The sequence below is a fragment of the Siphateles boraxobius genome, unplaced genomic scaffold (assembly GCF_051911475.1).
Source record: "Siphateles boraxobius isolate OS27281-9 unplaced genomic scaffold, OSU_SipBor_1 22, whole genome shotgun sequence".
NCBI classification, from domain to species: domain Eukaryota; kingdom Metazoa; phylum Chordata; class Actinopteri; order Cypriniformes; family Leuciscidae; genus Siphateles; species Siphateles boraxobius.
Genome location: NW_027508833.1, coordinates 29677079 through 29702967, shown reverse-complemented (window position 1 = coordinate 29702967; position 25889 = coordinate 29677079). Strand labels below are relative to the sequence as shown.

Here is a 25889-nt window from a genome sequence, read left to right as displayed (position 1 = left end):
ATGAAAATTCTGTCATCACTTACTGACCCTGTCCCAAATGGAACACTATATGTACTTTTGGTCTTGTGAAAATATAATGGCTGCCACGTACGCATGTCCGTCAAGTCCATGAAACTGTATTGTGTCCCATCTGTCATTTTAGGTTTCAGAAGGGTCCCTCTGAATGAGGACCCCTTTGCGGTCGATATGCGCCCTCGATGCACACTTTTGCCGAGCCCACACTGAAGCGAGCTCCACAACGGACTTCTTCCCGACAGTCAAAGCAGTCACGAAAGTGCGGACTCAGAGGAAGAGGGCGAGTGTTTAGGTTGTCATTTAGGACCGGGCCTCATCCTCACGTTGTTCCAAACCTGTATGAGTTTCTTTGTTCTGCTGAACACAAAAGAAAATATTTTGAAGAATGACAGTTGAGGGTTACATTGACATGGAAATCAATGGCTATCGTCAACTGTCTGGTTACCAACATTCTTCAAAATATCTTCTTTTGTGTTCAGCAGAAGAAAGAAACTCGTACAGGTTTGGAACAACATGAGGGTCAGTAAATGACCATTTTCATTTTTAAGTGAACTATCCCTTAACTGTGGGCATTGGGTACTTTTTATTCATGTGTGCACCAAACCCATCTGGTGGGTTTTCTGCCAAAAAGCTTTTTTCATTTTCATCTGCATGTTTCATCTGACCACAGAACCCGTTCCTGTTTGAAGTTCCAGTAGTGTCTGACAACTGAATATGCCCGAGGGTTTTAGGATGAGAGCGGAGGATTTTTAAAAAAAATTATTGCCCTGATGGTTGTGAAATTTCAATTCTTTAACTATTATCTCTTACAGCCAGTTTCTATTTTGTGAAGCTCAACAATCTTTTGGTGCACATCGGAACTCTATTCTCTGGTTTCACTCATTGTGATAGAAGATTAAGGGAATTAGTAATAATCGTGGCCAATGAGTTTTGGAGAAAAACATTTATTTCATAATGTGACCCCCCCCCCCCCCCCCCATGGTAATTTCTACCATGACTGTATGTTTGACAAAAATAACACCATTCAGTTGCATTTTATCTTTTTTCCACCTTGGTTTAATGTGTTAAATCTCATAAAAGAGTTTCACATTTGAAACAAAATATTGGCTTTATACAGTCTGTAAAACTCAAATTATTTTACACTATATACAAGACATGTGCATCACATTACACAAGAGAATGAAGCTGTAGTCGACATGGAGTAGTTTGACACACGCTCTGTACTCAAAGCATCCAATATCACATTTGTGACTCTTTCAAACATACAGAGTAAAGGTTACTGGAGATTAGGCTCAGACATGGTTTCATTCAGGATCAAGATCAAGATCAAAATCAGGATCATGGACCATGTGACAAGACCAGGGTTTAAAACTGCTGTTAGGGAGATATTCTATTTGAAGTAGTGTTTTCTTCTTTATAATGGTTTTAAATGCATGTTAGAGGTAGAGCCGACATGCTAAATGTGCGCATTTAACTAAACAAAACATGATTTTGTTATTTTGGAACAAAAATGGAACAGATAGTATTCAGATATGACACCATACAAACTGATGCTAGAAAGCTTCACAGACAGCTACATTCTAGAAAGAGCTCTTTTTCTGACTTCCCCTTTCATATATATACACACATACTGCATTAATAAGACATTGTTATGTCCAATCAGTTTTCGGTGAGCCTGATAAATAGGTTTTCTTTGTCTGTTATAATCTACTATTGAAATCACAGCCTGTAAGTGAGCAGTCACTCATTAACACATACGGCACGCTGAGAAAAGCACACGTGAGCAAACGTATTGTGCAAACCTTCAATAACAGTGCTTGGTAATGAAAATATGACACTTGGCTTTTCTGCATAAATAATGAAATATAAAATCTCTAAAATCACTCTATTCTCATTAAGTGGCTCATGATGATACTAAACATGATGCTGTTACAGTATAGGGCAGCAAATATATATAATTTAATTATTCAATGCTTAATCCACCAAGGCTGTGCTAACAAAAATGTTCATAATTTATAAAACAATAGGAACAACTACTCTAAGGTTCCACTGTCTGTTCCTGTGCTGTCAATAATGAAATATGGAGCTATATCCAAAATCCAGTCATTCAAATAGGAATTGTGATCGTCAAATTCTCATAAGCCAAAATATTTCTGCACACATATTTCCCATCGGGTTCAAATTGGTCACATAAATTCCCCACATCGACCAGCAGAAAGCTGTTTGGTTTCAAAGTTACTTCTGTGTGAGCAGTGCTTCATGGATCCCTACATTTGACAATGGATCTTTTTGCTCACAAAATTCCACTAATATTACTGCACTTTTGAGATAAAAAAAAAGTGGCGCCATAAATTTGAAAGGAAAAAAACAGTGAGTTGGTTCGATTTACATGAGTTGTGCCGAATTCTGTGACTCACTGAATTATGTGACCGTAGTAGCTGCTGTATTGAGCTAATCCTAACCTTAACATCAACATTATGTGTACGGTCACATAATTAGGTGGGTCACAGAATTCGGAATTACACGGGTTCACACAGAGCGCATTTTGGCGTTCCACTGGGCTGTAAATTGTGAAATGTATTATGACACAGAGAGGAGCTGTTTACGGGACTGTCACTGCAGTACTGAAAGCTACAAAGCCAACAAGATGGTACGACACCTGCAAATCATGGCAGATATAAAAGCCAGGTAATTTGTTTACTCTTTTAGACAATTGTTGTACTAGACTGCTGTTTTTACATTAGTTATTTAAGTCATACAGATCTGATGGTTGTATATCAAGGAGTGTGTCAAGTTTAGTTTGCACTGTTTCTGTGTATTGAAATGCATCTATAGTAAGGTTATGCAGTTTGCCAGTACCCAAAATATTAGATTTGACCATTATTAGATTTTTTAATGTTACCGTTACATGCTATGCGTATCTATAACGCATTTTAAACGGTCTACCTACGTCTGTTTGTGGTGCGTTCACACCATGTCATAATAGAGTGGTGCAGCTATGACATCACTTTGTAGGCCAAAAGGCGCAAACGAATTAGCATTTTAGCACTTTCAGCATCGTCCCCAAGTCAATGGGTTTTTTGAATGAGTATTTGGTTAAATGGCTGAAATAAGGTCTGTGGTGAACAAGGTCAAGACACTTTCACGTTTTATTCTGTGACATAAAATACATCAGTAATACCCCACTCTTGATTATTTGAGGCTGTAACATGTCTTGAAAAAGAAGGTTGAACACAAAAAAACTACAGAGGCTGTAGAGGAGATTAAACGTCATCACGCCGAAAAGGTATGCTCAGTCCGCTTTTATAGCATCGTTATGCTTATAATTGTGCTCTTACAAACTATTCTAATTCTAACGTTCTGGGAAAATAATTTTAGATAAAAACCGAAAGTGTTGTCGGAAGCTTATGGTGACGCTGAAGTCGTGGGACCGTGGTGTAGTTCGTTTATAGCCTAGATTTAGCTTTTTACTTCTGGTGACTGCATTTAGGCTTCAAAATTCATAAAAGCTGTGTCCATCTGTGAAAATTATCTTAATGGACAAAATGTGTAAGTATCATAAACTTTTGTTGATCACAGAACTTGTTTTTTTGCGATAATCCAAAAGCCTATGGAAAAATCCTATTGGATTTTTGTCGAGGGAGCCAGTGTGATGCTAACGGCCGGTTGGCCTACAAAGGGACGTTATACCTGCACCACTCTATTGGGGTTATGCGCAACAAACTTCCATATTCTGTAAAACAGGTCGCATCACTTCCGGTTCAGCACTTTTGTATGTGTTTCCAAAAATATAGAGCTGTTTTTACTGAAGATGCCGAGCAAATATGAGTATAACTGATTTATACGGATATTAAAATTGAATTAACCGTCAACAATAAAAATAAATAGCTAGGTTAGCTGATTACTTAGCTGAAAGTCCATAGATATCGCTGTCAGTTCACTTTCTTCGACAAGCAGGTGCGATGAAACCTGTTTTCCTGTTTGTTCATGTGACATAGCATTCGACATAAGCCCTTAACCGTAATTTCAAATCGAAGCTGTTCACATCCTCGGACTGGGAAGTATGCGTTTCTATGGCAACGCTATCGACTAATTACAAGTTCTACGAGTACGTAATTATGGTAATTTCAACATGGCGTGAACGCACCTTTGCACTAATTATCGATTCTGTATCAATACGAGGTTCCAGGGGCTGGTATCAAACTGAACCAAAAATATGTAGTGTTTTATTTCAGCTATCTTTGTGTAAGTTTTTCAGTAGTGTTGTGTTCCGTAGTTTAAAAATGAAAATGAGGTGTATAAGTCTCAGGAATATGACTTTTGTTGCGTGCATTACGTAGTGTGTCTTAAGGCAGTGTGTTTTCAGAAGCTGTTTTCGTGGCCTGCGAGGATGTACAGATTACTTTGAGCCGTGGGGTCTTCCGTCGGTTTGCTTTCCAACACCACCACTCTGAGAAAGACAGAAATGTTTATGAGAAGCGTTCTGACTGTGGCTCTGCTGTGGTATAGTGTAAGTGTTGGTGAGCTCTCACCTGTCTGCACCCAGCAGTCTGTAGGTTCGTGAGTTATCAGCGATCTCCTGAGTAATCTAAAGCAGAGAACATCAGTTACCATCTACACACATTTTGTCTAAAAGTTCGGTCACATTTATCATTGGTCAGCGAAAAATTGTGGCCAAAATCCTGTTATTGTTTTGCATGCGGGTGAAATGTTCCACGCACAGATTTTGCTCATGTTCAAGTTGGTTACGTGAATTTGCCGCCGCATTGACAAACAGAAAGCTGTTTGGTTTGGTAGTGACTTCATGAATTGCTCTACTGTTGACAATGGACAGTAGACTTTTTTTTTTTGCCCTTAAAATTTTGCAAATATGACCGCACTTTAAATCTAAGAGCACTGGTTACCAGCTATGAATGTACAATCTAGTTCAGTGGTTCTCAACTGGTGTGTCACGATGCTATGCGCATGAAACCATCAAAATCACTGTTGTATGTTTTGGCCTCCACTTGATGTCAGCAAAACTAGTTGAGAACCACTGAGTAAAAAAGTTCACAGGCATAACACACCTCACTGTTTTTAAAGCTTCGCCCCTGCATTCCATGCTTCCAGAACGCCAAAACACTGTCCTGCAGACACACTTGAAAAAAGACAAATAAATTATTATTAATCAAAGCACACAATCAATTCTCCCATCCGTCTTGATTTTATTTAACGTAATTTAAAACTTAATTGAGTTCTTACCTATTGCCTCAATCTGGAAGTTAAAGGTAAGTTCAGTTGACAACTTCCTGTTGGATTTTAACCTGCCCTGTAAATTCACCAACTTTATACACCCTGCAAAATATACAATAGAAACTAATTATAATGTAGTAATGACTTCTCAGAGATGGAACTGAGCTTGTGCAAATGCTTGTTTGAACAGGAATCTGTGCTACAAGTGCTGACAAATACCGAGAGAAAAAATCCTGTGTGAATTTAGTAAGCAATTGATATTTCTCTCGATATTTGTCTAATTTGGCTAATGTTCATGTGGTTTTATCACACTGTGCCTAAAATTAGCCCTTTACTGGTGAAAAAAAAACTTTAACACAGCTTAAAGTGTTTTATTGCTTTTTTAAAACTATCATAATTAGTATAATCAATATTCCAAATATAATTAATTAGTGTATATAAATATATACATATTTCATTATATTGCGTTTCATTATTATTGCTATTATATTTAAATTCAATATTATTTTAGAATAGAAAAATTATTTCATAAAAATTATTATACTATTTATTATAATACAAGCATATATTTTATTAACTTACGATCTAAACACACAAGGACAGTGTCTCTCTCCAGCTGAGTCACATGAATGACACATGTCTGAGGTGTTTCTGGAAACACAAAACACAACAAGGGTTCATACAAGACCCAAGAGCAACACTCTAAAAGCTCCAAACATTTTTTAAGCAATCCAATCCAAACCAAAAAATCATTCTGTTCTGAACACAGCGAAACTCTGTAAAACTGACCGGGCTCTGTGAACACGGGGGTGGCAGCATTGGGATCAACAGTGCCAAAAGTGACCACCTGATCAGGGTGGCTTCCTTTACTGACTGCCACACAAACCAGTGGATAATGCTGCTCAGGAACCACCAACATCTCAAAGACTTCTAATGGACACGGCAGGGTGAGGTCTATGCTCTGGACAGACACAAAAACACAGGATTATACTAGATAGATTTATTGATAGATTCACATTGTGTTTCTCAATATTTCACTTACCTTTATGAGCATGAAGCGCTGCATGGCTTCCACCCATTCCAACAGCATTACACTGGACTGGAAAGCTCCACATAAGTACTTATGACCTGTGTATGGGTTTCGCACTATAGACACATACAGAAGCATGTTGACTGTATCTGTGCAAAGAATATTTACTATGTGCAAATCCTAAAAAATGTGCAGTGTTCTGATCATATAATTTGGTAGGCATTTCAACACAAAACTGCATCTATACTGACCTACACAGCATTTCTGGCAACCCCTTGTATCTGGGATTTTATTGGACACCGTAAACTTTCTGAAAGAAAGGCATTACCATGACAGTACTAAAATGCAATATGATAAGATTTCATAGGATGTGCATTTAAAAATATTTAAATGAAATTATGAGTTTTATCAGAAAAAATTCCTACTCAAAAATAAAAAGATTTGAAATGGATTAGTCTGAATCATACCGTGGGATTATTTTGTCAGGGAGTTTATGTGTTGGTATGGCAACAGGTAACTTCTGCATCTGTCGAGCTTGCTCAAAGAGTCCCGCCAGGTTGTAAGAGTACAGCTGCGATGCTTTACCTTTGGAACGCACACACATATGAGCATAGAATTACATTATAGTAAAGCTAAAACAGTAAAATATCCCTCAAAAAAGCATGTAAATCTTTTCATTATTGGTTTTATCTCACCTGATATAGAAAGCAGCCAGTTGTTCATTACATACACCCATGTACACCTCCGTGGAACCAGCTGCATGTAATCAAACAAAAATAAATAAATAATCCCATTTAATACATTATTATCAAAATTCAATGTCGGTTCCTCCTGATTAAATAAACTCTGTAAATACATAAATACATAAATATTGATTATATATTTCTATAGATTATATATTTGTATATTATTAATCAATGTATATTACACTGATGAGCCAAAATTTCAAGCCCATTGTCATAATGTTTTGGCTCATTTGGATCATGGGTGTATATACTGTATATATATATATTTTTTTTTTTTAAATTGCAAAAACATTTTTAGCTATATAGCCAAGCCCATCGAAGTTATTCCTGACCTGTTCCATGGAGCTCTCATGAATTTCATTCAGATTGAGGGTATAAATTCCTTCCTCTGCACCAAAAATCAGATACTGGTCTGAAAATGTGTCACAAGAAAATCTCATAAAACTGACAAAACCCATAATTATGATAATGATGTAAGAAGCATTTGATTTGAGAATGCCTGAGCTCTGCATGTGCTGTTTCTCACCCCTGGTGTTTGGGTTTATCCATGAACAGGCACAGTGAATCTTCAGGGGACAGCCATTAAACACTTTAGAGAAACAAGCTCCCATCTGCAGAGCAGAAAGAAAGATCAACATCATGGCAGCAGAGCAGAGTTTGATTGGTCCAAATGTATTGTAGTTGCAATGACATTTATGTTAATCCAGGTGTGTCGAGAAAATGAGTGAAAGATGGAGAGATGAAAAGACAGAAAGAAAGAGGAAGAGCAGGATGACTCACATGTACTTGAGGGGTTGGTGGGAGGCCATTACTAAACGGTAGCTACAAAAAGAGAAAAAGATAAAGTCTGTAAGATGCTATCACAGTTTACAAGAGCAGAATATGTTTTGTTAAACTATTTTTTACATTGTTTAATCAGGGAATCGTAATTACAAGGCAATAACTGTACATTCCATACACTCTGACAAAATATACCTATCTATCTCCTCCTGTCCGTAGCACAGACATTGCAGTTTCATAAATTAAGTTTGGGGTTTAGAACAACCCGAATTATAACAATAACACAATGAAGGAGGCAGAGATATTTCCCTTTCTTGGCATTTGAACCATTTTGATGAATTTCTATGTTATGTTTTTGAACAAAATTAGAATTAAGAAAGTAATTAAAAAAAAGGAAATTTGTATATATCAAAAAACATAAATGTTTCGAAATAACCATAAGGAGATTAATCACACCTTTAGACTACATGAGGGAAGGGAGGCCAGTTTTTCTTTCTCTCCATTCTCCTGAACAGAAACTCCATTACCTGCACATAAACACTCACATTGTATCATCAGTCCTTTGAAAGCTGAAATCACATTCAAGGAACGAAGACACACCTATGTAAATTAGGCTCATTATAGAGGCACTCGTATTTAAAAAAATAAGCTATTTAGCTGTTTTTGGTTGCACTGTCACTGCCTGCAGAAAGCAAGTAGTAAAAAGAATTTGTGTACATTTTCTATTAACGCAGTGGTAATTCATCAAATGATCAAATAATAGAGAAGAGATTCTTAACTGGGCATTTATTCAGAAGCTCGATTTAACACACTTTTGCATTTTACAGAGCAGATTCAGCATGGGCATGTTTGTTACCTTATTTGCATAATTTGTGCTAACTACTAGGTCACACTAAGTAGCTCTCAACTAAACTACACCAAAGCTACAGCTATCTATGTTGTGGGACTGAACTAATGCCAAAATAGCACAAGGAACAGAGGAAGACTGGCAAGGCTGTCTACCAATCACAAGAGGGCACGCTCAAATGGACGGTGCTTAGCTTACTTTGTTCTTCCTGTTGTTCAGCATGAAGCCATTCCCAGAACCTATAAATCCCATCATCCCCTGCTGGCTCTGTCTGAGCGTGCTCAGATGGTTTGTTACCTAGACTACTACGCCTGTGTGGGGGCAGGCGAGGAGGTGGCGGTCTGGGGGGCACACAGGAAGCAGGCCGAACAGGAGGGGTGGAGCTCCCAGAAGCTGGACAACGTTTAATGGTCCCTTCTCCGTTATTGTCTTCTGAGACGGTACTGTTCTGTGCGGGAGACAGAAGCTTCGGCTAAGAAGTGATAAAGAGAAAGAGAGCGAGTTACACATTCTGTCAAAAGTCTGTGAGACAGAGAAGTGTATGTGTATATTTTACCTTGGGTGGCAGAGGAGGTGGTACTTTAGGTCTCATGGTTGAAGTGGAGTTACAGCTGTAGGCACAGACACACAAGAGCATATTGTAATGATTTATAGTCATACTGCTAAACAAGATATGGTAACACAAAAGGACGCAAGGACCTTTGGACAATTCCTTTGGACAGTGGAAACGCATACAGGGATACAATCAGATGAAGAAAGAGACCATATACAACGTCAAAAACAGTAAAGAATTATAACCGGCAAGCAAGAAATGGTCATGTGGACACAAGACACATAAACAGTGCACAACATGCTCAAATCTAATCTACCTAATCCAGAGCAGAATATTTTGAACTTCTTAGAGTTTACTCTTTCAATCCTTTAGTGATGAGTGGTGCTTGTCCCTGCAAAATTCATTGTCACAATGCTAGGGTGCTCTGGAGGTTGCCAGGGTGTTGCTATGTGATTGATAGGATGTTGCTTACTGTCCCGAGTCAATAAAGCCCAGTCCTAAATATTTATGATACTTGGGTTCCTTCTTTCAAAATAAATTTTAGGATTGTTTTGGCCCATTTTGTCATCTGGCAGAATTTATTTTAAGTCTTATAGTGTAGAAAAGTAATAGCATATGTAGTTGTATTAAAGTAGGCATAAAACAGAAATTGTGATCGTCTCCCCTATTGTGACGTAGGCTATATCAGAGTTAAACAGCTTTTTAAATGAGCAAAAATGTAAGGCGTGACTTGATTTTGTCCATCAGGAATTGATTGGATTGTTGTTGTTTTTATTGCTAGGGGGAGGACAAGTTCATGTTTTTGATTAATGATTATAAAGAAATCATTACACTAATGACTAAAAAAAAACAATGATGTGCATGAATAAATTGCAATATCCCATTAAAAAAAAAGAATTGTCATTTTTGGTGACGTTAATATGTCCAAGCATCTTATAAAACAAAATACATACTTAAAGTGTCTTGGCTTACCACAAACTCTCATACTATAAATTAACTTACAAACACAAATGCATATTTTCACAAGGATCATGCATTTGAGCACCAGCAAGCAACTTAAAACCAGACACACTACAAAACAAACCGAGCACATCCTTCAATCTCACATCCAGTTGACACACACAGACAGGAAGTCATGGATGATCAAAGGTGTTTTTGATAACATTACACATTACATCTTCCTCTCACTTACTGCAAATCATCACCTTCATCCTCCTCCTCATCCTCTAAATGTGTCACATGACCCCTGAGAGAGATGAAGAGGGTGAGGCTAAGAAGGTAAAGCAGCCAGAGAAGAATGCAGTGAACACACACACAAACACACACACACACACACACACACACACACACAAACACACACACAAACACAAACACACACACAAACACAAACACAAACACACACACACACACACACACACACACACACACACACACACACACACACACACACACACACACACACACACACACTCAGCAGTAAGAGCTTCTTAGTGCCAAGCAGAGATGAGACTGCAGAGGTGATTAGTTTGCAAAGCAGGTTGGCTGACCAATCAAAAGTGACAGTGGGAGTACCTTTGATTGAGCTCCTCAGCAACAGATTTTAATAGACTCCTGAAAAACAATGAATAAAAGAAAGAACTTGTTATATATATATATATATAAAAACACATTCACACAAACGCACAAACATATTAGTATGTATACACATACACAAACATATTAGTAAACTAGACATGTGTTGCAACACCAAATTGACAAGCGACTAGTCAACTAGTCATCCAACAACAAAACTAGTTGATTAGTGACAGGTTGTAGACTTTCTCTTATTACTTTATATAGTATTTGTTAGTTTAAATTAGAGTCATGATGAATGACTAGTTGAACAAAAACAGATTTAGACATTCCTTTATTTATTAAGGAATTAATTTATTAGTTAACTAAATTAGTTAACATGAAGTAATAATGAACTGCACTTCTACAGCATTTACTAATCTTTGATAATGTTAATTTCAACATTTACTAATACATTATTAAAATCAAAAGTTGTATTTGTTAACATTAGTTAATGCACTGGTAAGTAACATGAACAAACAATGAACAGTTGTATTTTTTATTAACTAACGTTAACAAAGGTAAAAAAAAAAAATTGTATTGCTCATGGTTAGTTCATGTTAGTTAATACATTAACTAATGTTAACAAATGGAACCTTATTGCAAACCATTACCATTTATTTACAATTTTGTTATTCTAAACTAGGGATTGGTCACAATGGTTGCATAATCAACTAGTAACCAACAACCAAGTTGATTAGTCAGGTAGACTAGTTTTAGATAATGTCAGTTGTTATTCTAATCTATCAACTGACTAGTAGATCAATGAGATCGACTAGTTTTGGACTATTCCTTATTCATTCATTAATTTTTTTAGATAGTCTCACAAATAAAGAACAAAACACACTCACTTGTTATTTCCCAGAATACTTTGGGGCTCTAACGGTAGATCCTAGATGAATCAAAAAGACAGTCAGACAAGTAATCCAAACAAACAGACTAAACAACAATAAATCAATGGCAGAGAGTCAAACCATCTCATGATGCGGTTCGGTCTCCTTCCTCAGAGGTGGATCGAACTTCACCTTATCAACTAGAAGAGGGCAACACATAGACTTCAGATTTCTTTTTGTGTTTATAAGTATTCTGAAAATGATTGTGTTTATTTCGGTTCAGTGAGTCAAGGGCTGCTTGACACATGACTTACAGTTAATCTCAGACAGAGTCTTTCCGTCTCGTGAGCTCCTGCTAGTTGAGCGGATTCGATGTGGAACAGATACGGGAGACTGCAAACAAAGAGAACACAAGTTAAGTTTTCAAACTTGAAAGCTAAAAACCCTTAGTTATATACAGACCTTTTCTGAATATCTGTTACAAGACCCTAATCCTTCCTCAAGCCAACACTGCAAGCCACTGCCGTTACGTGTTAAAACCAATAAACTCTCATGCGTTCATATACACACACAATCGCATATGCACACTGCAGCACGGGAAACCTGACACACTTGTACCTGGCAGCTGGCAGAGCCAACTGTCTGCCCTCACTTAGGATCTACATCTAAAGAAACAACCAATAAGAAATCCGTACTTCAGTTTAAAGCCCTAACATGGTTTCCCAATGGTTAAAATGTAAAGAAAGAGTCAGATATATGGAATTACCTCTGGGTCAATGTCATCCTCTTCTGCATCACTGTGTGTGCTGTGGTCAGGGTTGTTGGCTTTGTCCAGTAGCTCAATGGCAAGAGTCCGGCTAAGCGGCTGGGTAACAAACGGGTGCTGCAAAAACAGAAGTGATGCAATGAAACATTATTGAAAAATGGTGGATCAATGGAGCCAATCATATATGTTCTCTGAAGGAAGGGCAGATCTTACCTGCAGTAGTCTGTCAGCTGTTGGTCTCTTCTTTGGATTTTTGGTCAAAGCCATTTTCACAAAGTGATGGAAATTATTTGTCCTTCATGAACCAAAACAAACCAGATGAGAATGAAAAAAATGTAACTAACATTTGAATAAATCTAAGCGTAGAATTCAAATAGAGAGGGTTTAAAAGCAGATATCTCATAACGTTAAAGTAATTTTGGGAATTAATAACAGCCTATTTATATTTTGAGTGATAAATCAACTTTTTTGTAGTGGGAAAACTTTTTAGGTGAATGACCTTCTGGTTAGGAGAACCCACTAACAACAAACTGGCATTTTAATATTCCATCAATAAAGACATTAATAATGTTACAAAAGAGTTTTTAAATAAATGTAAAGTGTAAATAAATGCTGTTGAACTTTCTATTCAATAAAGTATCCTGCAAAAAATGTATCACGGTTTTTACAAAAACATTAATCATCAAACTTTTATAATAAAAATAAATGTTTCCTGGGTCCAGTTGTTCAAAAAGTTTAATCTGGATCAGAATGCTCTGGATTTGGAATTCCTATGTTTTGTTAACCAGGATGAGGTAATCCATCTTACTTTTGTGCCGGTTTTTCAAAGCAAAATTGTATTGAATCACCCTGATCCAGATACACACTTTTTCAGATTACCAAATACTATTGCTCTACGGAGCCTCTAAATGGACATGGTGATGGAAAAATATGAGATCGGGGAAAAAAATATTTCAATGCTTTTGCTTTCTCTCAGAAAAGTTTTGCGTAGCATTCACACGAGAAAATGTGTTCGCTCGCAAAAAACTTTTGACATGTTCATCTCATATGATTATGCCAATGTAGATTACAAACAGTGATTAAAAAAAACAACACTTTTTATTATCTTTTTTTTTAACATTTGTTTGATATTTACAACTGTTTCGGGATTATTTAATGGCACCAAATTCACTTTTTTTCTTTACTGTAGGCTACCGAAAGACTACTTGTAAACTAATTAAGAGCAAAATTAAAAATATGTTTGTGTATATTACATGATATAAATATTGTATTTTTTGACCAGTTTTAAAGTATCATAAAAAATGTTTTCCTGAAATCCACCCTCCGCTGGGATCAGTAGAATCCAGATTTTTTTTGGATCAATGGTATCCCAATCGTACTAAAAAGTTTGGAATACAAACTGATGATTTGATCCTGATCAAAACCAAGATTGGATTTTTTGATCTAATCTGATTTTAGAATCTTTTTTTTTCTTTTGAAACAACCCATTTTCAAGGTTTGATCCAATCCAATTGCCGAAACCCAGTCAGATTAATTTTGAACAACTAGGCCCAGAGCATCAAATCAGCATATCAGAATGATTTCTGGAGGACACTAAAAATTCAGCTTTGCCATCACAGTAACAAATTACATTTTAAAATATATTAAAATGAAAATGTATATTTCACAATATTCTTGTTTTTTTTAACAACTCCACAGTTTTGAACGGTAGTGTATTTTGTATTTCTCATTCAATTTTGAACTGTACTTATGAACCATTTAGAAATACTTACCACTTAACTTTGTCTTTCAGCTTAGGTGGTTGGAAACTGCTCTTGGTCATTAGGAAGAGTGCTCTAAAGGGGAAACGCAACAGATAGGACCAAAGTAAGACAAACGTGGAAAAGAGGGAGAACACTAGAATGTCGTCATACTACGGGTGACCTGTGTAATATATATTAACTATGAAACGATGCAATTCATTTAGTTGAATCTGACATCCATTGTGCAGCAACGGACTCCTCATGATGGAGGAAACTGAACACACACCTCATGGGGTGTAAGTCGAACATCGGCGGCTCCAACTCTGCCAGCTCAATAGCTGTGATGCCCACGGCCCAAATATCACACAGCTGATTGTAGCCCCCTTTCCTCTCCACTGCAGCCACCTCAGGTGCCATCCTGCAGAGTAAGACACATAAAAAAGAAATGATATACATGTGACTACACTGCTGACAAGAATCAATCTATTAAAAAAAACCTATCACACAAGAGACAAAAGAGGAATGACATACCAATATGGAGTTCCGATGAAGGACTTTCTTTTTGCTAAAGTGGCTGATATCTGAGCTGAAACTCCAAAATCAGCTGGAGAGAGACAAACAGAAGGTGTTAAGAGAAATTCAGTGGTTCTGTTTTAAATGAAAAACTGCAAAGTAATTCATATAAAGTGCTTTTTTTACCTAGCTTAACGTAGCCATTGTCCGTCAACAGAATATTTGCACCCTACAGAACAAGAGTAGAGACACAGTGAGCGATTTTGAAAGATAATAAATCATGTTCATTTGATTCAGACTAATTCATTAATGAATCATTTAGACCAATAACCAGTTCGACCAATTCATCGAACAAAACCATCTTAAGAAAACAATTCACTCAAGTTTTACTCTACACAAAAGCAATTACTGGCCAATTAAATATTTTAGAGCATAACTGAATATTCACAATAAAAATTGTCAAGAATAGCATTCCCCCCCCCCAAAAAAACACTTTATTTGTCTCAGTTTTTGCATGATAACATCAATCGAGTGGGACATGAGTGAAAATGAAGTCAACACTGTGAGATTTAATTATATTTGAAAGTCCAGTTTGTACCTTTATATCTCTGTGGATCTTGCCTTTGTTATGGAGATAGTAAACACCCTGACATGAACACAGAAACCCACAGTAATCATTCAAAATTGTCACACATAAGAACTTTTACGCATCAGTAAATGTGTGTATATACCTGCAGGGTCTCCCGACATACATACGCAATCTGGGATTCTGACAACGGCCCAGTAACTGAAGATACAGATATACATCTATATGAGAGAACAGCTCAACATGATAAATGCATTAAAATCTCCCGTTTTGGAATCGGTAACAATAGTTACCATGGTATATATCCTGGAGAGAGCCCCCACCACAGTATTCCATGCTGATCCATAATTTATCTCTCCTGAAACAGGGACATTAAGACATCAATTATCAAGCATTGTCAGACCATTTCTGGCCTCAACAGCTTAAAAGAGGTGCATATTGGGTTGTGACGTGTACTTCAACAGGTAGTGAAAAATATCAACAATTAATAAAAAGAGAGAAACAGAATATACACTACCGATCAAAGGTTTGGGCTCTGTAAGATTTTTGAATGTTTTTGAAAGAAGTCTCTTATGCTCATCAAGGCTGAAATTATTTGATCAAAAATACAGTAAAAAGAGTAATATTGTGAAATATTTTCACAATTTTAAATAACTGTTTTCTATTTTAATGTATTTTAAAATGTAATTTATTTTTGTGATGGCAAAATTTTCAGCATCATTACTCCCGTCTTCAGTGTCACATGATCCTTATATGCTGATTTGCTGCTCAAGAAACAGGCTTTAGAATTCTTTGAAATTGAACTCTTTTGTAACATTAGAAATGTCTTTATTTCAATTTTTAATCAAACTAATGTGTCCTCGCTGAATAAAAGTATTAATTTCTTTCAGAAAAAAAAAACATCTCACTGACTCCAAACTTTTAAACGGTAGTATAATTCTAGTAAAACAGTTAATTGCAAAAAAAAAAAACATTTAACATTTAATGAACAACCAGTCTGCCCCTGTATTACATTATACAATGAATAAAACATATTAATTGAAGCTAGAGACATAAGGGCGTTTGATTGCATGTGTGTACACGTACCTGAGATAACTGCCAAAATATGCAACAATGTTTGAGTGTTTACAATCTTTCATCATTATAATCTCCTGCTGCACCACGTCAAAGTCCTCTCCTGCAAATCAATTCACAAAATAATTCAGTAAAAAAGCAGGTTTAAGCAATGTTGCAAACAAACTAAAATAAGAAAACAGTTCCATGCTAGAAACTGAAACTGATGAAAACAGAATGGAATGGAAAACTGAATTCTGTGCTAAAAAGTGAGTGATCACACTGCTTCTATTTACAATGCATGCACAATCACACCATTACCATGCATGAACACACCATACTTGTAATATTTAACTATTCAAGTATAGATGGGTAGTGATAGGGCACTATCTACCGGTGGTTAAACAGCACTGTGTGTGCAGCAGCGCTGGCTCACCTGGTTCTAGTTTGATGACTTTGATAGCAGCCAGTTCTCCAGTGCTGACATTACGAGCCTGGAAAAGAAGAGCATAAAAGCTGTGATTCCATAAGCCCAACAGATGTTCAATAGAACAAGTGCTAATGCCAAATGCTAACTCACTGATCCCAATTTCTCTAAACATTATTATATGCATTAGATATAATTATTAGACATATTGTATGGATCAGACCCACATTTAAAGATCAATCTGCTCCCACAATAAAAGGAGACGTTTGCTATTTCTGCACCACTAGTGACATCAAACAAGTTTCCGAAACATTCCTCCCATCTACCCTCATTTTGGACATACAAACAGTCCCACTTGTTGATTATTGATGATTGCAAAAACAAAAAGCAATGTTCAAAGCTAAGTTGTTTGGATAGATGTACCTATAAATGGAATACATATCGTTCTCCCTGAAGATTAAGCTGGCATTGGAGAAAGTATTTTAATTAGTAGCTTATGCTGAGGGCAAGGTTCCCAGTGGCCGATATAAAAAATAGGCTACTATTTAATAACAACAAATGAGATTGTTAAAATGAATTATTATACATGCTTATTTTTATACATTATTTTAGAAAATGTTAACTCAAAAATGATTCGAGAGCAGAAATTGTTTACTATCCAATGAGAAGGCTGAAGTAGACTAGTAAACAAAGAACTGCTACTCTAATGAGAGTTAGTTGACATGTAGGTGCAATGTTACTTATAGTCAACAGAATGTCTAAAGGGGACCAAAAAAATAAAGTGTAACCATATTAAATGTTTCTTAAATGGACCATGTGACATTGAATACTAGAGTAATGATGCTAAAGAATTCAGCTTTGCAATTACAGGAATAAATTAATTTTTAAATAAAGGCAATTAGTATTAAAATAGAAAATTGGACTATTATTTATTATCATTTAATTTATTATCATTTAATATTACAGTTTAACTGATTTTTTTTAAATAAATGCAGGTTTGGTGAGCATAAGAAAAAAAATCTTACTGACCCCAAACATTTGAACACTAGTGTGTGTATCAATAATACAAGAATATTTTTCAGAATATTCTAGAATACACACAGTATTTTGCATGTTCTCTGACAAGTTAACGCACAAACACACTCACAAAGGCCTCATCTATAAAACTGAACTGAGAGACATCTGTCTGCCAAACAGAAGTGAGGATGATGTCATCAGAGAGACACAAAGAGAAAGAGAGATTTTCCAACATTTTATCCTAGTTTTACATGGAATTGCATTCATCATTCCAAGTAATATGGAACAGAGGCAGCTGAAATGTGTGTATCGATGTTCACAGTGCTGTGATGGCTCTAATAAGTAGGACAAGGAGAACATCAAATAACTTTCACATGCACACACACTCACACAGGGCCTCTACGATCGCAGTGAGGCATTTCACTGTCCTGCTGTAATAAATAAGCTCAGGGCTGTTTCTACTTTTTATTAAAATAACCTAATTGATAAATCTAAGCAGAAGGAACATACGTAAACAATCCAATTAAATTACATTGCAATAATCAACCAGATGAATTTGTGAAATGCTCATATAGTCTTCTCTCTATTATTATTTTGCTTGGTGGTTTTGTTTATTCTGGTCCTACATCTCCACCTACAACAAGGATCGGATTGAGTGAATGTTCATGATTACATGGCATACACCCAACACACACTCTAACCCACACACACTATAAAACCCCAGGAAGAGGGAACAATTACGAACAAACAGGATGGACATAGTTGTGGGCAAACACACTCACACAGTTGTAGTTTAAAGTTCAGCCACTTCCTGTCACCAAAGTCAGGCACATTTAGTGTTTCTAAAGAACAAGATTGCACTTGCCCTTCCCCTTAGATCCTAAACACCTTGCAACACCCCTTAGTAGTGACCATCTGCCACTGCACAGTCTCTCTGCAGCATATTGGTCAATTCTTGCATTTGTTTATGTCACATATCACATAAAGAGATGCAGGACTTTGAGTTTGACAGCCCTGCTTTGGCTCTCGCTGGTGAAATAGACCTGCTAGGCCCTGTGCATTATGGAAACAAAGATCTCTAGAGCCTTTCAGGATATTACACCATATCCGAGACGCAAAATTGCTACAAAACACAGATACACTGTGGTCCAGCTTAAACACACATCTGTTGTCTCCCGAATAAACTGGTTACATTGGTCAGTTAAGTGGTTTCGTCTTAATCCCTAGTGAGCTGCCTACCTATACAGCATTTTTGGGCACCATAGGTGCATTCTGACCGTTTGGAATGCGTTTATGATGTCCAAAAGTGCAGTCTAGGTCGGTAGCTTTCTAAAATCTGAAACCCAGTTGATCTCTACCTTGTATACATCTCCATAGGTTCCGCTCCCGATCCTCTGGATCAGCTCAAAGTCTTCCTGTGGGTTTCTGCGCGAAAGGTCCAAGCTTAAATTCATTGTGCAAGTCACCGTTTGTGCCCTCCGGTTTATTTACGTGTTCCCGGTGTCAAAAACGGGAGGGGGGTGATGATCGCAGAGACATACAGTAACGGAGGGATACGACGGTCCAGTACCACCGAACTACAACAACATGGCCTCCAACGCGCATGCGCACTGCAACTGACACACTAGCAAAGTGTCATAGCACACGTACTGAGGATGGAGAGAAATTTGTGCATATAAGCCACGATTAAAATTTAACAAAGTAATTTTAATAGAAAAGCTACTTAAATGTCCTAATTGAAGTAAGGACTAATCCTGGCTTAATCTAAGTCCTGTCTGTGAGGAACATCAAGGACAGTTGTTATTGTTAAAAAACTATTAAAAATTTCAGGAATTGAAATAAAGCTGAAATTAATTATCAAGATTAAAAGAAAAACTAAACTAAGTAACGCTAAAAATGTTAAAAGCAAATGTTTAAAAAAACTAATATGGCAAAAGCACATCAAAACTACTTACAAATAAACCTTCATAATAATGAAAATAAATCCTCTAATAATATATAATTAGTACTAAAATAACTATAAATGTATAATTGTCTAAGAACTAGCGATAATATCACATTATAAATTATTTAGCAAATATGAGAAATTAAGCTGAAATATAAAGTTAGCAAAATATAGTGGCAATAATGAAAAAAAACGAAAAAAACTAACTGACTAAAACATTGTGAAAGAGCCAACAATGCACCACAACCATTATACAACATAAAAACAGCAAGAAAGTTGTTTAGAAGGCACTGTTAGTACTGAAGAGGGAGATAACATTTTTGTAAATAAAAATAATAATAATATTTTCCTCAAAAACAATTCTGTCTTAATTTGAATACTATGCAAACCAGTCTCTCACATCCATACACACCACAATCATATTACAATCACTTAAATTAGTTGTAAAGTTATTTTTAATTTAAAAAAAACAGCATATAAATCTTTTAAATAGATTTTATTAGCATTTTGGTCATTTGTTGTCAATTCTGATTGTCCACAAGAATTTCAGGGTGAACTTATTTCAGTGCGAGTGTTGTATTTTGGTGTAGGTGTGTATAAATGCGTCTGTGCTGCCCAGACTAACCTTGTGTGTCCTCTGCGCTTGCAATGAGCTGATCAATAACGGTGTATTCAACGCTTCAGAGCTTGATTTGTGAAAAGTTAATGCTTTTGGTTTGTCAGTGCTTTCATTGCATATGTTTGAGGGGTCAGTGTGAACATTGTTTGTGTCTGAGGAGTTTAGGTGTTGGTTGTGTTTGTGTGTGCAAATTATCTTCTTAAGCTGTGCAGAAAGCTGCAAACTCAGTAACAGAACAAGATGTCCACCAACACGAATTACCCTGCAGAAAGAAAAACACATTGACTATACAACAGCCCAAAAGCATAGAAATTGAAAGAGAACCAACACATATGCTCAAATAATGCACCTCTCCATCTCTCTCAGTAAGTGTGGCAGGGCAGTTGGCATGTCAGAGCTGCAGCTGAACTTCCTGCCAAATGGAACATCACAGAGCACAACATCAACGGTCCCATCTGCAAGAGGGATCTCTGAGGAACAGAGAAAAAAAAAGAAGAATAAGAAAATTTAATTTCTTCCCAAGAAAAAGATTGAAGCCCTTGTTTTAGTGCAGGTGGGCAGTGCTTCGCAGTTGTCAGGCGCGTCAGGATGTACATTGTCACCATGAAGTCAAAATCAACAATTCTTATTTTCTATGGAATAATGTATTGCGGTATTTATTATAAATGATTTATCAGTGCACATCATTATTTTTCTAAAAATTAATGTGCCCTTATTAGTCATTATCTTTAATCAAAATAACTTTGCCTCCCTCTTGCAGTGACATCTCTTCTCTTCTTTGATGACGTGTTTACAGGCGTGAGAGCGGGACAACCTGTCGCTCACGAGATACCACAACCATCCAATCAATTCCCAAAGAACAAAATCAAGTCCCGCCCTACATTTTTCTTGTTCGAGAATCCGTTTCACTCAGATATATGTCACAATAGCAAAGAAAAGATTATCGCAACTTCCATTTAATACAGATTTTAACAATGCAAAGTGGTCACACACATTCCTGACTCGATCACAAAATGTTTTCTAGCCCGTTAACAACTGTATTTATTGCTGTCCACTTGTATACATATCACCCGAGATGATTTTTATACTAGATGTTGGCTAAATGAGGTCAGTGATGATGAAAGAGGAAAGAGTTTGTCCAAACCTATTGCAGAGGAACGAAGTAGCTGCACTCTTCCTTCCATTCCAGATGCTTTTAAGTTCTCTGCAGCTTTCTGCAACTGCGACGTCTCTGTATCCATGCCTAGAAATACAGCATTCTGAACACACACACACAATGTATACACTCAGACGTCAATTCTGTGTGTGAAGAGCTGCGTGTGGTGTTCAGAGTGGTGTTTACGTACAGAATACTCCTGAGCTGCTTCCAACAACACAGCTCCAACTCCACACATTGGGTCTAAAATCACACAATCATTCAGCTGTGGAGGGAAAGACAGAAAAGAGCACAAAAACTATTAAAAAGCTCTTATTTTGTTAGTTTAAGGGATAGTTTACCCCCAAAATAAATGTACTTACCTTCAGGTTGTTCCAAACCTTAAAAATAACTTCTTAAATGATGGCAGAATTGTCATTTTTGAGCAAACTATCCCTTCAAATATTAATATATTAATTTTGATTTTGACTGTGATCTTTAATTAATATGAAATAACATGTTACTCAACATGTGTATCTGTTACCATTAGTTAATGAACCTGAACTAACATGAACTAACAATGAACAGTTGTATTTTTATAAATTAATGTTAACAAAGATTAATTCGTTCTGTAACAAATGTATAGCTCATTATTAGTTAATAATAGTTTAGTTTAGTTTAATAATGCGTTAAGAACCCTTAACTAACAGAACCTTATAGGGAAGTGTTACCTTATTATAATGTTACAAAAGATTTCTATTTCAAATAAACACAGTTGTTTTTAACTTTCTTTTGAAAGGTACCACAAATGTCACAAAGATATTAAGCAGCACAAGTGTTTTCAGCATTAATAATAATAATAATAATAATAATAAAAGTTTCTTGAGCACCAAATCAGAATAATTAGTGTAATTTCTTAAGGATCATGTAACACTGCTGAATCACAGGAATAAATTACAATCTAATATAAGTGTTTTCTAGTTTAATATATTTAAAAATATATATATTTTTCACAATATTATTGTTTTACTGTATTTTTGATCAAACTCGTGAGCATAAGAGACGTCTTAAAAAACATTTAAAAATATTGCCAACCCCAAAGTTTTGAACAGTAATGCTTGATATGTCATGTCAACTACCCATTTCTTTCTTTTTCCTTGTAGAGATAAGGACTTGCCAGGCAGATATGAATACTTTTCCCATCACTCACCCCAAGAAACTGGATATACTGCTTTAATGCTGTTAATTTAATGATTCTACCATGTGTGTGTGCATGTGCCTCTTTAAAGTTTATTCTGGAGCTCACCTGTTTAGGGCAAAGAGAGGTCATGGCCCAGGCTATTGTAGAACGCAACCCGTTGTGTTTCATATAAGAACGACTGGCCAAAGGACGCCTGAAGAAACCACACACACTGAATTAGATGAATTAGATCTTAAGTTGGCAGACTTTCAAATGTTATATGTAAAGATACTTACTTCAAAAGAGGGATACCTACAACGCAATGGTCATCGCTTAAATACACATTAACCTAGATACACAAAGAGACAACCCAAACGGTAACATTTAGTCATGGGCCATGGCTAACCTGGTTGTAACTGTAAACATATTAGTTTATATAGTATTTGTTATGTAGTATATGCATGTTTGCATGAACTTTTGAATGCCTGTGGTTCAGTGTGTGTTTATGAACTTGTTTTTTTTTCTTTTATCAATTGAGTGTGGATACCTCAAAAACAGGCTCTCTCAGGTCCACCTTCCACCCAAGATGTTCTTTGATGGCCATCCCAATGATACGACTCAGTCTCTGAAGACATACACACAACCACAATAAAAGCCTGTTCACACTAAGAATGATAATTATAAAGATAATTATAACTATATTAGTGTCCACATCAACTCACAATATTTCAGTTTATTTCATCCACTTTAAAGCAGAATGGATTCTGATTGGAAAAAATCATTGTGACAGGGATTCCAATGATATAATTGTTCTACGACATTATCGTTATAGTTGCAGCATTGTTGTTGACCTTGGTGAGAAAATGGCCCTTAAGCTAGGCTTATAAATCTAAAAATATTTTTGTCTATATAGAATCAGGTCCATCTAAGACCACTAATGACATTACACATTATATTTCACATTTTTAAAAAACAACATGCATTTTTAATTACAATTAATATTATCTGCATAACACGTAGAATTGATTAGAATTTAAATTCGCTAAATACAATTTTTTAATCCTTAAAGTGTGTGTTTATTACCAGATTTAAAATAGATTTAGATTTTTTTAATTGAACCGCACTACACATACAGAACACATGCCACTGTATTTTGAAAAGTATTTAAAATTGCATACACACACACACACACGTCTGGTTCGCTATCTTTGTGGGGACTCTCCATAAGCATAATGGTTTTTATACTGTACAAACCGTATATTCTATCCCCTTCCACTAATCCTACCCCTAAACCTACCCATCACAGACAACTTTATGCATTTTTACATTTTCAAAATTTAGAATATTTATTAAACCCTTTCCCTCGTGGGGACTGTTGGCTGGTCCACACAATGTAGGTGATTTCAGGTTTTACTATCCTTGTGGGAACATTTGGTCCCCGCAATGTAATATAAACACGGACACACATTACACACACACACACACACACACCTGAGCGGTATAAGAGCGGGCAATGACTCCACTGCAGCGGCAGCTCACTCTGAAGGATGGTGTGTGCTGATATGACTCCTTATCCATTTCACTTGTTTTATTTAATAAGTGTGTGCTTGAGGTGAGAGTGTGTGTGGATTCATCTGCTACAGTCAATCTCTCCTCCTCATCCTCCTCTCTCCTTCTCTTGTATCCACGCTGCTGGCTAGACTGAAGCTCTTTCTGTAGGGCTGTCCAGGTTAAGAGGGCCTGCTTCCAAATGTCTGGATCTCCTACCACTCTCTCCTTTATAACAGCAGCTGCCTTTGCTATTAAAATAAAATCAGTGAAGATCAGTAAAATGGGTTGCCTGTAAGTATAATGTACATGTAGGTATAAGTAAGTATAATGTAATAACACAAATAAAGGCTTCTAACAGCCTGCAGACTGGTTAAAACCAAAATGTGATTTCAATGATGCAAATAAGACTTAGGTACAGAGAAAGTTCACTCAAATTTACACATGATAGAATGGGAAGAGTTTGTTTGCCAGGGCAGACTTCTCATTCATACTCACCTGGGTTTTTTGGAAGTGAAATAGGTTCAGCTTTGCGCAGAAGTAAAAACAGCCTCTCTGCAGACTTGAGTTGTGTTACAGTGTACAGATCAGCTTCGCAGCAAAAGAACACTCTACCTGGAATCTGCTCTACCTGACACATACACGTTCAGCACAAAAAACAATTTATCAACATTATGGAAATGTGGGACAAGAGTAAATCTATCTAATTAATTATGGGCTGATCTTTAATTTACTTTTATGTTCATTAGTAATGCATCGCTTACATAATTTTAAATGCCCTGTAGTGGCTGTCTGGTGATCGAAAAAGTTTGGAGAATGTCAGTTCCATAGAACTTTACATACTTACTTTTGTATAACATTTATGTCATAAAATAATGAACAATCTCAATGAAATAAAGTGGCGATCAACTCACTTGAGAAGCGCAGAGTTTGTGTTGTACCTCCTCGGCCAGCAGCTCCTCCATCCCCGCGCCTGCAGTGCAGTACAAGTGCCTCATCATCACCTCAAAAAACCGAGCACCATTACAAATACAAGCAGCATGCAACTGTAAACACTGCTTTACTCTTCCGGGTTCACCCGTCTGTCAAAATTAAACCTCATGCCATTAACAGACTTTCTAAATATGGATATCATATGATAGATATAAATCTCTGATTTTAAATATTCATTTTATGAAAAAAAAATATGTATAAATATATCCGGCCTTACGTCTGTTTTCTTGTGTTTTTCGCTCGAATTTATTACATTATTTATTTCCCGCCCAAAAAATATGCTCTTATTTCATGGAATGTGGAAACCATGAACTGCAAAGTTTTTGAAATACCTTAGTTTCTTCATGAGTTTTATTGCCTTTAAATTAACGTTTCTGTTTTTCCCGCTTGGCCTTTTTTTTTTTTTTTACTTAGTTAATAGATCCTAGACTTTCAATGATTTTCCAAAAAATATTGTAAAGAGTTGTGTTATTTTCCTCCCCAAACGTCGCAGCAGAAACTTTTACCGTGAACAGAGCCATATGGCTCTTTTACAGTCTATGCTCTGACCGTGAAATACTACTGTCAGGAAAGATTTTAAAAGGTTACAGCGCCTCTCGTGGCCATTCAACCAACTCTTTTAACTCACATGTTATAAAAACAGTAACTGTATGTCATGAAATTGATGTAATTCCCAAGCAGTTGCATTACGTCAATTTATTAAAACTTTACTTTTTAT

The 25889-nt window shown here is 36.3% G+C and overlaps 2 protein-coding genes across 10 annotated transcripts; both read right to left on the bottom strand.

The window, feature by feature from the left end:
* Positions 1-1048: 1048 nt before the first annotated feature.
* map4k3b (mitogen-activated protein kinase kinase kinase kinase 3b) lies at positions 1049-19363 on the bottom strand. 6 transcript variants are annotated; one of them, XM_077239538.1, is made up of 33 exons: positions 19110-19356; positions 16744-16801; positions 16341-16431; positions 15548-15612; positions 15400-15455; positions 15267-15314; positions 14855-14897; positions 14687-14759; positions 14442-14573; positions 14186-14248; positions 12627-12708; positions 12414-12530; positions 11962-12040; positions 11789-11847; positions 11666-11706; positions 10776-10814; positions 10396-10449; positions 9207-9261; positions 8948-9122; positions 8260-8330; positions 7804-7845; positions 7550-7634; positions 7356-7435; positions 6973-7033; positions 6745-6862; positions 6529-6587; positions 6290-6393; positions 6037-6208; positions 5830-5898; positions 5257-5349; positions 5082-5152; positions 4548-4603; positions 1049-4465 (listed from the first exon to the last, which is right to left on the bottom strand). In XM_077239538.1, exons 1-33 carry the CDS (start codon positions 19203-19205, stop codon positions 4378-4380), a joined length of 2595 nt encoding a protein of 864 aa, XP_077095653.1. In that variant the 5' UTR covers positions 19206-19356; the 3' UTR covers positions 1049-4377. The 6 variants fall into 6 exon arrangements, with proteins under 6 accessions (XP_077095653.1, XP_077095650.1, XP_077095651.1 ...); XM_077239535.1 differs by having other exon boundaries at positions 8849-9122; positions 19110-19347; XM_077239536.1 differs by lacking the exon at positions 10396-10449 and having other exon boundaries at positions 8849-9122; positions 19110-19363.
* An 816-nt stretch (positions 19364-20179) lies between these two features.
* thumpd2 (THUMP domain containing 2) lies at positions 20180-25677 on the bottom strand. 4 transcript variants are annotated; one of them, XM_077239532.1, is made up of 11 exons: positions 25504-25677; positions 25093-25182; positions 24677-24809; positions 24122-24429; positions 23178-23255; positions 22927-22979; positions 22757-22844; positions 21662-21736; positions 21460-21574; positions 20665-20785; positions 20180-20577 (listed from the first exon to the last, which is right to left on the bottom strand). In XM_077239532.1, exons 2-11 carry the CDS (start codon positions 25177-25179, stop codon positions 20259-20261), a joined length of 1377 nt encoding a protein of 458 aa, XP_077095647.1. In that variant the 5' UTR covers positions 25180-25182; positions 25504-25677; the 3' UTR covers positions 20180-20258. The 4 variants fall into 4 exon arrangements, with proteins under 4 accessions (XP_077095647.1, XP_077095648.1, XP_077095646.1 ...); XM_077239533.1 differs by having other exon boundaries at positions 25093-25151; XM_077239531.1 differs by lacking the exon at positions 25504-25677 and having other exon boundaries at positions 25093-25310.
* Between the last annotated feature and the right edge of the window lie 212 nt (positions 25678-25889).